This window comes from Centroberyx gerrardi, chromosome 8 (assembly GCF_048128805.1).
Source record: "Centroberyx gerrardi isolate f3 chromosome 8, fCenGer3.hap1.cur.20231027, whole genome shotgun sequence".
In the NCBI taxonomy this organism is placed as follows: domain Eukaryota; kingdom Metazoa; phylum Chordata; class Actinopteri; order Beryciformes; family Berycidae; genus Centroberyx; species Centroberyx gerrardi.
In genome coordinates this window covers 29,169,363-29,182,940 of record NC_136004.1, presented here as the reverse complement: position 1 = coordinate 29,182,940, position 13,578 = coordinate 29,169,363, and the positions used below count along the sequence as shown (strand labels likewise).

The 13,578-nt window shown below is 42.7% G+C and overlaps 1 protein-coding gene across 1 annotated transcript in view; it reads left to right on the top strand.

The window, feature by feature from the left end:
- Positions 1 to 13,578, top strand: part of adamts3 (ADAM metallopeptidase with thrombospondin type 1 motif, 3) — a 134,446-nt gene that overhangs the window by 50,853 nt on the left and 70,015 nt on the right. Inside the window, exon 5 of the mRNA XM_071917785.2 lies at positions 7,620 to 7,807. Within this exon, the coding sequence (XP_071773886.1) occupies positions 7,620 to 7,807 (188 nt within the window). The remainder of the gene's footprint in view (positions 1 to 7,619; positions 7,808 to 13,578) is intronic.

Here is a 13,578-nt window from a genome sequence, read left to right as displayed (position 1 = left end):
AAAGCCGGTGTAATTATCCTAAGTTTTAAGCGCCCTAGGGGGGGCAAAAATCTCCTTATATGACAAGAAATAAATTGCCGGCGCCAAATCGAGCACAGATCCAGAAACCACCGCACCGGGAAAAAAAAAAAAGTTCATTATTTTGTTTTGTATTTCATATTAAGCTTGAATTTGTGGTGCTGTCAGCTCACTTGGTTTGGACATTTGACCCTTACCTCTGAAAAAAACCCATATCCATTTGCACCTGGAAGAAATTGTGTTGTGTGACAGAAATAGCAAACATTATTCACGGCTGCTGTAAATTGAGATGTCAACCAGGTCCTTTAGAGAGATTTGTGGCATTAATGGCTTTGGTCACAGATTGCTTTCTTAGTATACTAGAATAATGGATGGGATGAATCAGGCCATTTGCTGTTACATGTAAAAAAATAAATAAAAACATATGACGTACATATTGTATGTCTGATTGATGTCGCTCTTGAGCTCATGACAGAAAGCTCCCGTATTTTGCTACAGGGAAGAGTTAAAAAAAAAAAAAAAAGGATTCAAGGGTTGTACCACTGGTTTTGATATGGGGGTCCACTGTCATTCTTAAACCTTTTTGGCGGCCTGTCTGTTGATGAATTTATTTTCTATTTCAGATTTCTATCCCTGGTAACAGCATCAGCTCATCAGGCTCACACTCCGCTTTAAAGTCAAAGTGTCATTCACACTTTGATGAGATATCAGTTTGGAGAAGAAACCCACAAAACAACCACCACTCATTAAAATGAAAAAAGAAAATAGAGACAGAGTAGATTTTGTGCAACTTGCCATTCCTGATTGCAGTCATCCATATCTGCAAATCCATAGCATTTCTTGCATTGGGTGTATGGGCCAATCTCACAGTCCCACTACATAACAGAAACAGATTAAAGGACTAGGATCTATATTTGAATGCAAAAATGTTACTTATTGTTGCTGTAATACCCTGGACAGTCATTGGACATGGATTTTTTCCCATAAATAAAAGACTTAGCGTGCGTTTCAGGCTGATTAGGCTTAGGCTTCCACTGTGTGTGAAGATCAATCTTAGCTACCTGTATCTCAAAAACAACAGCATTGTCTTTTAAATTCATGCACTTGCATGTACACACACACACACACACACACTCACACACACGCTTACTCTTCCTGAATGAATGCGTTTTTTCACCCCGTCTTTAAATCTCTACACTACCAGTCAAAAGTTTGGACACACCTGATTGAATATACTATGTTTTTCATTCTCTTAAAGCCATTTTGATCTAAAGGCTTCTGCTTAAATGCTTGAAATTAGTTTCTTATAGACAAATATAAATAGTGAAGTTGATCCTATGTATGAATTTCTTTCCAAAGCCTTTGCCTTTCCATCAAGGCAAAGGGCGGCTACTTTAAAGAATCTAAAATATAAGATAGTTTTGATTTGTTTAACACTTTTTTGGTCACAGCGTAATTCCATTTGTGTTATTTCATAGTTTTGATGTCTTTACTATTATTCTAAAATGTGGGAAATAGTAAAAATAAAGAAAAATGTGTGTGTCCAAACTTTTGACTGGTAGTGTACATTACATTCTTATATATTTATTCAGCAGTGTATCTCTGACCTCTCTCCCAACGGGATGTTTGAGTGTGTGTGTGTGTGTGTGTGTGTGTGTGTGTGTAGGTGTGTGTGTGTGTGTGAGGGGGCGTGTGGAGGGTGGCTATTAATGCCGTCACAGCAGACACAGTAGATTTCCACTCGAGGCCGATGGCGAGTTGCCTGTCGCCTACCTCTGTGCCATTTTTAGCCTGCGGCGGCTCTGGCTGGCCTCGCTGCCACCTCGCTGCGCGCTGCCACGTGTGGCTCGGCCCCGCTCGGCGCTTGGCCCGGGGGCCGCTCCCCTCTCCTGGGCCGCCGCCGCCGCTGCGTGGCGGGGCTCCCGTGGGACCCGGGGCAGGGGCGGAGGGGCTCGCCGCTGACTGAGGCACACTGGCGGTCTTAAGGAGCGCTGAGGGGAAGTCCTGTGCGTTTGAAGTAGGGACCTCAGAAAGGCTGTTTACTCTGGAGGGGGAGGGGGGGAAGCTGGCCTGCCGCACAAGAATGCCTGTGTCATGACGGGAGCGGCGGAGAGGAGGAATGCGCTCCACAATCCCAACACTGTAGGGCCCGGGCCACGGCTGAGGTGGCAGCCATTTCTCCCTATTTATTTTAGCCCGCCGCTCCCCCCCCCCACCCCCCCTCCGCTCAATCACTGGCCCTGTCTGCCCACCTAAAGCATCGCTGGAAAAATGAAAAATGCCTCGCACTTTTATTTACGGCTTGAGATTTTCAGGTATTTGCCAGCGCAGTATAGAGTACGCTGCGAATACATGTGGATAAATGATAAAAGTTGAAGAATTCCTTTCCTGTAATCTTTATTTATCCGGGGGAAGGTTTGCTGAGCACATATAGGCTCTTTTTCAGGAAAGCCCCGCTTCACACTTCTTCAGTTACACACATTCAGACCTGGGAGCTGCTCAGTACAATCGCAGTCTTTTAAGGTGCGTTCACACCCGGCGCGTTTGGAGCGGCTCCGGAGCGTTTACTCCTTTAGTTCGGTTCGTTCGGGTGAAAACGATGCCATTCAAACTCAGGTGACACCAAATAACGGCACTGAGACGCCTGAAGATGTGAGTCTCAGTCTTCTAACAAGAGAACTGCAGTCTGTTAGAGAGCGTAATCTGAAGAAACTACAGGAGAACATACAGGAGGAGACGCTCATATTCAGCTATTTCTTTTTGTGTTCTTAAAGGGTAACTTCGGTATTTTTCAACCTGGACCCTATTTTCCCATCTTTTTGTGTCTAAGTGACTAAAGGGGACAACAATTTTTGAAATAGGTCCAGTATTGAGCGAGCCAGTACAGACCCTACAGAGAAATGAAACGTTTTTCTTTACCTTTTGCTTGATCCGGTCTGTGTGTAACTTCCTGCAACAACTCAACTCTCGCGAGACTTGAGTGAGACTTGGTTACACACAGACCGGATCAAGCGAAAGGTAAAGAAAAACATTTCATTTCTCTGTAGGGTCCTTTCCATAATGTTGTCAGATTACATTGCAGCTCGTTTCGCGGCTGCAGGCTGAAGCGATCTCGCTCAATACTGGACCAATTTCAAAAACTGTTGTCCCCTTTAGTCACTTAGACACAAAAAGATGGGAAAATAGGGTCCAGGTTGAAAAATACCGAAGTTACCCTTTAACTGGTATGAACACCAGAGAAGAAGAGCACAGACAAGTTCTTCATTCTTTATTTTGAATACTTTATTTTGATCTTTTCCATTATATAAGCACCGAGGAATGCAATAAAAAAAAATTAAAAAATACCAGAAACAGAACACATAGACACCCTCCACCTCCCACCCCAACACATACACACTAACAAACAAAATGCCAGAATACAAATGAAGTACATCAGTCCTTCATGCTTAACTAATATTACAGGGACCGGAATCGGATTTGTTTGGGATTTTCCCAGCCAGGTTTTGAACCTGAACCCGTCCTGTCGCTTCATTTTCTATCCATTAAGCACACTGCCGCCCCGGAGAGAGAGATTTTTTTTTTGAATCATTATAATGCATAATTCAACCTCCAGTTCCTACTTGTGTGAGAGATAATTGCTGCCATTCACTGAAGGGCGGCATCAGTTCTTAGAGCAGGAGTTCTGATATGACGAAGGTTGCCAGGGGGGCCGGTGGAGGGATTTCAGATCAGCAGAGGCGGCCTGAGCCTTCTAAGTGTAAAACTGAGCAGCATTAAGGGAAAGTTAAGCACTCGCCGGCCGCTCCGTCAGAAGAGGACGTATTAGCAATTTCATGGTCAAATAGTGTCAAGTCAGATAATTCACTTCATTCTCACATCAAGTGGAGACAGGAACTTCCTTTGAAGACAAATCTGATTTTCCTGTTATATAACTCCAGAGGATAATCTGTGAATTGTGAAATATTGGCCTAAAATAACGTTTTAATTTTTGCTATTATAGTGCCATTACTCCCAGTGTCCCATTGAATCGCATAAGGTATTGTACTTTGGCAATTGGTTTATATGAAATTTGATCCCATATGAATAGTTTTTACTACATTATAGAGCTGTTATGGTTGCACACTCATACATTTGTAGCTTCCATGCAGGTTTTCATCATGTTGAGCTGAATAGTAGGAGCCTGCAGAGTGTTTACCTGGAAAAGCTTCATTAGCAGCAGCGGTGTGTGAGTCATGTCAGGGACATTAGCTGTGCTGGCTGTGCTGCACACACACACATCCAGATACATGCTTAAACATTCGCTCTTGGCCATGAATGCGCCGGCACACAAAAGAGAGAAAGGCTGTCAGAAATAGAAAGCATTTATTTATTTTACATAAATCACTGGGCATACTGTTTGGTTATGCAAAGTCTTCACTGCCACAGATTAGAGAAATACATTAAAAACAAAAACCTTTCAACATGGGTAAAATATAAACTAGAAAATACTGACAAGAATAATGGTATTTAACCTTTTGATGCAAAAAGCTAATTTAGTCCTTTCTTTTTCATCAAAAAAGACCCCCTACTGTGTTCAATATTTACCTTTATATTACTGCAGTTTATGAAAAAACAATCTCTGAGTAGACATGAATATAAATCTGATTTATTTTCTTTTTTTGATTTGCAAATATCTGGCGCTACAATATACATTTTGGTATTGTAAAAGTCATTGGCACCGGCTCACTTTTTTTTTTTTTTCAAAAGCTCATGGCCAAACTCATGCACTCACAGCAATTGAGAAGCAGTGTTTCCCATAGAAATCAGTGAATTACAAAACCAATGGAAGTCAATGACAAAGCCAAACATTTATTTAACTCTCACACTCTCTCTGAAATGAAAATTATTAAACACATGAGACTTTGCACAGATAAACTGCAGCTGCACATCACATAGGCAAACAAACAGTCAATTTGTCCATGTAACACGTAAAGTCACCAGCTGATGATGTAAATCTTACACAAGAACAATAAAGCTGTAAAAAGCCGAAAGCCAACATTTCAATTTGATTATTTAACAAGCAACTGCTCTGTGAACAACTTTGTGTAAGGGATGTAAAATGCAGTTTTTCAAATTTCCAGGTAAAGACCGGAGTCAGTTTGGCTGTGGTCACGCTTTTGAGATCTGATTTTTATGATCAGGTTTAATGAAATCCAATTGCTCTATGTCCACACCTGGCCTGAAAATGTCTGTTCTGCTTCTCCTGTATAGTTGTATTTATTTAAATCTCTGTCTGCATTACCTTTCCTCCACTCTCCCTCTCTATCTCCATCTCTTTGCATTGCTTGCATGCTCTTTGTGGCTGGATTGGGTCCAGACTGTAGAATTACAACCACAATGCCAGCCTGCCCTCTTACATAACTGGTTTTGAAGATCCGGTAACAATGTGAGCAAAATCTCCTATTTTTAAACAATAAGTGTAACCGCTTGACTGTAGACATCAAACCATCTATCAGTGAAACTATCTATGAAACTGAGATTTATAAGCAATCACAAATAACCAAAACTCTGCAACACTTAAAATGAACTTTGGCCTATAAAACATTTAAAATATCGGAGCAAGACCTGAAGAACAGCTCCATGGCACAGTCATTAATATTGATTCAACCGCATGAAAGCTTTAATGTAGTGCTTTGTGTGATACAGCATGATTTCATCATAAACATTTCACATAGCATTTCAACATTTCAACATAAAAGTCCTCTGGCAAATGCCATGTCTTACTGAAAAAACGTGCATCATTTGCCTTATGAAGGTGTTTTTCAGATATTGTATGCTGTTTATGTGCACTGCTCCTTGTTTACCTCACCTTTTCAAGTGTTTCCTTTTTGTACTTTTGATGTGACTTTGGTGTTAAAATAGTTCACTCAGATTCAGCTCCATTACTGAATTAAAAAGGTAAAGGCTTCAGAGTCGCCCAGCACAGCTTTTTATTTATCTGATGCAACACTTCAAAAAAAAAAAATGTGTGTACTTGCTCGTTGGCCCATTTGATCTGATCTGATGGGAATTGGCAGTGTTTCCCCTGTAATGTTATGCAGCTGTGGTGCTTGAGGGGATCATTCTGGTTTTATCTCAAATCTGTTGCTAAGTTGTGTTTCAGTTTGAGGTTGCAGTGCTAAAAATGTCCAATCATATTAAAATGATTACTTCTAAAACAATTAGACTATGCTTATTTGAGTTTTAGATGCTAGTATAAGACCAAATTACAATGCTGATTTTATGCCACATTTTCCCTGTGGTGACTCCACTGCTACATGAATACAGAGGAAACACTGATTGGTGCTAACATGCATTCTGCACGCTTCAATTAAAGGGAACTCTCTCTTTCAAACGTAGTTACATATTTGAATGTTAAGCATTTCATTGAATTCAAATGATTCGAAACTCTAAAGAAAAAGTGACAGGTCTAACACTCACTATCCTTTTTCACCTCATTTCATCCCTTAGGGTTGCAGCTTCTTGTTGTTGCTTTTTAGTTAAGGCTGGGTGTAGATAACAAGACTTTGAGCTCATTCATTGTTAAAGGAATAGTTCACCCAAAAATGAAAATTCTGTCATGATCTACTCACCCTCATGCCAGTTGAAACACAGGTGAAGTTTGTCCATATAACACACAGGGAGGTTGCCAGCACAACTCCATAGCAGCCTTCTCCAAAACAACTGAAGTCAGTGGGGACCAGTTCTTCAGAGTTCCAAAAAGACCTACAGTATATTTACACCATCATTTAGTGCAAATCTTAACTACAGCTGATTGATTTGCAACAAATAATGGTGTATAGGTCTTTCTATTCACAGTGTAATTGTTTGGCTGTTTTTGTTTTGGAGCTCTAAAGAACTGGTCCCCATTGACTTCAGTTGTTTTGGAGAAGGCTGCTACGAAGTTGTCTTGGCAGTCTCCCTGTGTGTTATATGGACTAACAAATTTCACCTGTGTTTCACTTGGCATGAGGGTGAGTAGATGATGACAGAATTTTCATTTTTGGGTGAACTATTCCTTTAAATAAAGAAGCCAACGGTGAACACAGGGAATCTGTAATAAAAAAAACAACACGGATGTTCAGTGTGTTTTTGAACGGGTCTTGTTTAGCTTCGCTGTGCTTTGTTTTCTGATTGCTTTCTGCCATTGTTGTTGCTCTCTGACTTCCTGCTCTGTGGCTGTTAGCCTCTCTTTGATAGCTGCAGCCCAGACAACATATGACCTTAGAAAATATATGCTGCAGAACATCCCAAACATGTTATTTTAAAGCTGCTGTAGGTAAGTTCAGGAGGAAAGAAATTCAAACCAATTGACAGGACAGAGTCCCGCCTTTTGCCTCACACTTCTCCTCATTGGTCGGATGGGTTACCACACATTTCACATTGAAATGAGAATGAGTTTGTTATCCTGCTCGTCTTTGGCCACCAAACATGGCTTATTACTCATAAATGTTAATAAATGTTAATCCATAAATTGCCTACTGCAGCTTTAATGTAAAAAAAGTTGCATATCATAGCTTTGATGAAATCTGTTAGCATCCATCCCCCCTAACACCCGTCTCCCCTGTCTTGTCCCCACACAGAGCCGGAGCTGGACGTCCCAGGGACGCTGGACTCTGTAGCCAGTCAGGTCAACCAGACCGTCCGCAGGCGCCGCAACGCCGGAGACGACAAGTACAACATCGAGGTGCTGCTGGGAGTCGACGACTCGGTGGTTCGTTTCCACGGCAAGGAGCATGTGCAGAACTACCTGCTCACTCTCATGAATATCGTAAGTCACCGCCAGATCACATACTGTATGAACTTTGAATTTGAGTTGTGTATACTGTATATAAGCATTGGTTTTCATGGCCCTACTCAGTCTCTGCACTGAAGTCTAACAGGTTGGGCATTTTGTGGTTTTAATAGGTATTATATTGATCGTTTGCATTGATAACAACTTAAGGAATCTCGCTGGCTAGGATATATAAACTTGAGCACACAGAACTAGTAATATCAAATGAGTGCATCTAGGTCCTTTTTGTCCCCTAGATATTACACCAAATAAAGTTCTGAAAGAGGTCCATGGTAACTATTCATCAGCCGTTGTTTAATTGGCATTGGACCAAAGTTTTCAACATAAAGAGGAATACCACTGAACCTCTGCTGTAAAATGTTATTCCTGTGTCTGTGTGCCCCAAAAATTGTAGAAAAGAATAACTTCTGGCATAATACAAAGGAATCTGCTGCAAACAAGGACTATGCTCCCTTCTATGCACTTCTGATGTGGGTGTAGTTGTCTGTCAGCAGGGATTTTGAATCTGCATGCTCTTCTTTGGCATTTGACCATCAGTCCAGATATTCAGAGGGAAGCCACACTCTGTCATTTGCCCCAAGAGGTAGATTAGAATTACAGTGTTTACTCATCAAGTCATCACAGATGCCCCAGCCAAGGGACTACTAGCCTCACAGGTGGTGGAAGAAATTGGCCATATGCGCCACCATTTGCTGGTTGGCGTGCGGGAGACATTCCCTTAATGAGCCATTTTAATGCATATTGAAAAGCAGGCAGAATACCTCGGCCGTCTGTGTTCATGCTGCCCGCGGAAAGTGCTTTCTCTGTGGAAGCTGTTGCTGCTGTTCCTCAGCAACAAGTCTGTCGATGATCAAAGCACGCCTGGGGGAAGAGAGGGTGTTGAATCGGGGTTGGGCTGGAGATGAATGCATGTACACACACACACACACACACAGATAGTCCTCAGGCAATGTTTTTACTCTATTGATGATTGGTTGCGGGGGAGGAGAGTCAGACTTGAAACATGAAAGCAAGTTGGCAGTGATAATGTGACACAAAATCAAAGGAGCAACTTAATCGCTGACGAGCAGGTTATGTTTTGGATCGGACGAAGCTTCTCCGCATCAGTCGGCTGACTTCTGAAGGCCAGCTGCGAGCAGGATTGTGCCGCCAGGTGATTTTATCGGGGTGATATAGAGTGCGTGACATTTTCAGCCCACCGTGGTTTGATGGCACAAAGGACTGGCAATACTCCTGATGACTTGTCATGCGTTTCCTGCGCAGGCATTGTCACAGAGCTTTATTTTTTTTTTATCCTTTTCAGTTCACACTTCAAAAGAGCAAAACATAATCCTTTCAAATGTGTGTGTTCAGAAGCACTCATTGCATAATTGTATTTATTTCCCATTCTGTCTTTTAAAATATTGGAGAAAAAACACAGTATGGCCTCTCCTGCCCTCTTCGGCTATTGAGGATGCTTTACTAATTATTTTTGGATTAAGATTGATCAGAAATTCTGTTATTATTGACTTTAAATCTCCAATATTATCAGTTTTTATGATTTTGTTTTTAAATATACTACGGCTCATGAGAGGAATATTGTTTTGTAAATAAATGTAGCTTAGTTTAAAGTTGATTTGAATTATTTAAATTGAATGAATTTGAAGACTGAGTCCTCACAACACTGAACCCCTGATTGGCCGACAGCAGCAGCGCCTCTAAATTCAAATTGAATTCAATTCAAATCAATTCAAATTCAAACCGGGGTCGCGTTCAACAGCCCCAACATATAGCAAACAGGAAGTTTAAAAGGAAACGGTAGCGTGTTGAACGTCCTGTTGCAAAGCGTTTGTTATGAGTTGATATGATGGCAGCTGTGAAGAAATACGACAAACATGGTTCTTTATGTTCTCAATTGTGGCAGAAATTGTACACAAATGTACATAAATTGTACACCGCAGGCAAAGCGCTTGTACAGTAAATGTGATTGTGAAGCCATGGAGCGCTGACGACTGTTCCCAATCAGCTGTTTCTATACATGACTGCTGCTCCGGGGCTTCAGCGCCCACACACGCAGAACGGGATCAAACGCACCTCAGAGGCCGTTGCAAAACGTTTCATCGTTCAAACTGGAAAACGTTTTGCACCGTAGAAAAACGGTACAAGCTTTTAACGTGGCCCGAGCCTGATACTCAGACTGAATGGCCGTTTTGTTCCCACTCCATTATTCAGTCTGAGATTTCTTCCTCGTTAGCTGTTTTCTGCGTGGGGGGGTTGTTGATTTTCCCCTAACTGACGCATCCGACTGCTATGACATTACTTCAGTCACACTGATGCTGGGCGTATTTACTAACTTCACCCAGAATGTCGGTCTTTTTTGACAAAATACTGCAAAGACAATATGTTGGTTAAGGGGTGATTTCATCAAATATTATTCTGCCGAAGCGCCGTGCCGAAGCGCTGTGCGAAAATGGTCCCACGAACGGTTCAAACTTTAGTCCCGCCCACAAAGGCACTGATTGGCTCGATTGTTGACTAGAGCAACACCAGACTCTCTGAATCGCCCGACCAAATCTGAACAGTGGGGCGGGACGCGACTCAGGAGTCTGGAACCAGGCTATCGTGGCCCTGCTGAGTGGACGCTTTCCAGTTCAAATGCTGTAAATTGTTTAGTAATTGTTTAGCGAGGGGAGCCAATCAGGACCAAGTCCAGTTGCGGCGCGTTTCCTGGAGTTAGTCTGAAACTGCCTGGAAAAAAGGGTGGATTGACGGTAGGGCTGAACGATTTTGAAAAAATATCTAATTGCGATTATTTTGACTGATATTGCAATTGCAATATGATTTGCGATATTAGAGGGAATGATCATTTTTACATCATTATTCTCATTTTCATTGAAAAACGTATTAAAATGATTACGGTGTGATTTTTGCAGGGATCTGTACCAAACAAAGATGTTTTCTTAAGTCTGTAGAATATGATGTGTAGGCCAGGACATCTCTGCAGCATAAAATTTCGATTAATTGTTCAGCCCTAATTGACGGTGCAATAACTTTAAACAAAATCAAAACACAAGGTCTTCATCAAACATCTTTGATCATAAATGTATAAACGAAAATAGAATCCTATAATATGGGACCTTTAATTCCCTAAATTCCCTAAATAATTCCCTAAGTTCTCCCTCCTGTCTGAACCGGTAGTGTTTTATTTGTGGCCCTGTGTCCATGAGGGATGGAGCACAGTGACGGCAGCAGGGTGAGGGTGGGCTGTGGGTGTTAGGTGCAGGAAGGTGGAGTCATGTGGGGTGTTTTCCAGTAGAGGTCCCTGCTGGATCTGCTGCTGCCCTCTGATGGACAACCAGGCCGGTCCCAGCATGACGTCTGCTTATCTGGACCGCCCGCTCTCTCTCTCTCTCTCTCTCTCTCTCTCTCTCTCTCTCTCTCTCTCTCTCTCTTTCACACTCACTTGCACCCAGACAAGCAGACACAGACACACTTTCTCTCTCTCCTCTTGCCTTCATCCAGCTGCACCCTCTCCATCACCTCTTCTCTTCTCTTCATCTCTTAAGCTTAATCTGTGCTTCTCTTCTCTTCATTCTCTTCACTGTTTTTCTCTCTTCTCATCCCTTCTCTTCACTTCATTTTCTTCTTTTCTCTTCTTTTCTTTCTTTTTTCTCTTCTCTTTTCTTGTCTTGTCTCTGTTTCTCTCTTCTCCTCACTTCCTCCACACTCATCTCCTTTTCTCTCCTCTCCTCTTCTCTTCTCTTCTCTTCTCTTCTCAGCTTGATCTCTGCTTATCTTCTCTTCACTCTCTTCACTCTTTTCTTCTCTTCTCATCTCTTCTCCTTATCTCTTCTCTTCTTCACTTCATTTTCTTCTTTTCTCTTATTTTCTTTTCTTTTTTCCTCTTCTCTTTTCCTCCTCTCTTTTCTTGTCTTATCTCTGTTTCTCTCTTCTCCTCACTTCCTCCACACTCCTCTTCTCTCCTCTCCTTTCCTCTCCTACTCTCTTCTCTCCTCTTCTCTCCTCTCCTTTCCTCTCCTCTCCTCTCCTACTCTCTCCTCTCCTCCCCTACTCTCTTCTCTCCTCTCCTCTCCTCTCCTCTTCTCTTCTCTTCTCTTCTCTCCTCTCCACTCCTCTTCTCTTCTCTTCTCTCCTCTCCTCCCCTACTCTCTTCTCTCCTCTCCTCTCCTCTTCTCTTCTCTTCTCTTCTCTCCTCTCCACTCCTCTTCTCTTCTCTCCTCTCCTCTCCACTCCTCTTCTCTTCTCTTCTCTTCTCCTCTCTCCTCTCCTCTCCTCTTCTCTTCTCTCCTCTTCTCCTACTCTCTTCTCTTCTCTCCTCTCCTACTCTCTTCTCTTCTCTCCTCTCCTACTCTCTTCTCTCCTCTCCTCTTCTCTTCTCCTCTCTCCTCTCCTCTCCTCTCCTCTTTTCTTCTCTCCTCTCCTCTCCTCTTCTTTTCTCTCCTCTCCTCTCCTACTCTCTTCTCTCCTCTCTCCTCTCCTCTCCTCTCCTCTCCTACTCTCTCCTCTCCTCTCCTCTTCTCTTCTCTCCTCTCCTCTCCTCTCCTACTCTCTCCTCTTCTCTTCTCTCCTCTCCTCTCCTCTCCTCTCCTCTCCTCTCCTACTCTCTTCTCTCCTCTCCTCTCCTCTCCTCTTCTCTTCTCTTCTCTTCTCTTCTCTCCTCTCCTCTCCTCTCCTACTCTCTTCTCTCCTCTCCTCTCCTCTTCTCTTCTCTCCTCTCCTCTCCTCTTCTCTTCTCTTCTCTCCTCTCCTCTCCACTCCTACTCTCTTCTACTCTCTTCTCTCCTCTCCTCTCCTCTCCTCTCTCCTCTCCTCTTCTCTTCTCTCCTCTCCTCTTCTCTTCTCTCCTCTCCTCTCCACTCCTACTCTCTTCTCTTCTCTCCTCTTCTTCTCTCCTCTCCTCTCCTCTCCTCTTCTCTTCTCTTCTCTTCTCTTCTCTCCTCTCCTCTCCTCTCCTCTTCTCTTCTCTCCTCTCCTCTCCTCTTCTCTTCTCTTCTCTCCTCTCCTCTCCACTCCTACTCTCTTCTACTCTCTCCTCTCCTCTCCTCTCCTCTCTCCTCTTCTCTTCTCTTCTCTTCTCTCCTCTCCTCTTCTCTTCTCTCCTCTCCTCTCCACTCCTACTCTCTTCTCTTCTCTCCTCTTCTTCTCTCCTCTCCTCTCCTCTCCTCTTTAGGGCTTGCATCTTCACAATGTGTTCTCATCCTAGTTGAATCTACAGGCAGCTTGAGAAGCACAGTTTCAGTTCAATGGTTCAACTGATGAACTTCTCTTCCAAATGTTTGACCTTTCCTCCAGAGAATTATAACTGAATAGAACATTTAATGGGTTTTATGTGTGTGTGTGTGTGTGTGTGTGTGTGTGTGTGTGTGTGTATGTGTGTGTGTGTATGCAAATACAGTATACATGCATGTATGTGTGTACGCAATGTGCACCAATGATATGACTGATAGCAACACACACACACTGCACACACACACATACTGACATGGGCACACACACACACACACACACACACAGTTTATGAATGTATTTAGTACTGGTAGAGCTTAAAATTTGGCCCTCAATCTAGCAAGTGAGATAAAAATTAAGCCCTTTTTTTGTCACATCCTTAGCCATTAGCAAGACTCCATCTGCGAGCGTCGGACAGAGTTTCCTGCTCATCAGCAGTGTGTGAGCGCGAGCCTTCAGCCGGCCGGAGCCGCTGTTTTGGGGCAATTTGTGTTATTACAATATTTCCATGAAAAACATAA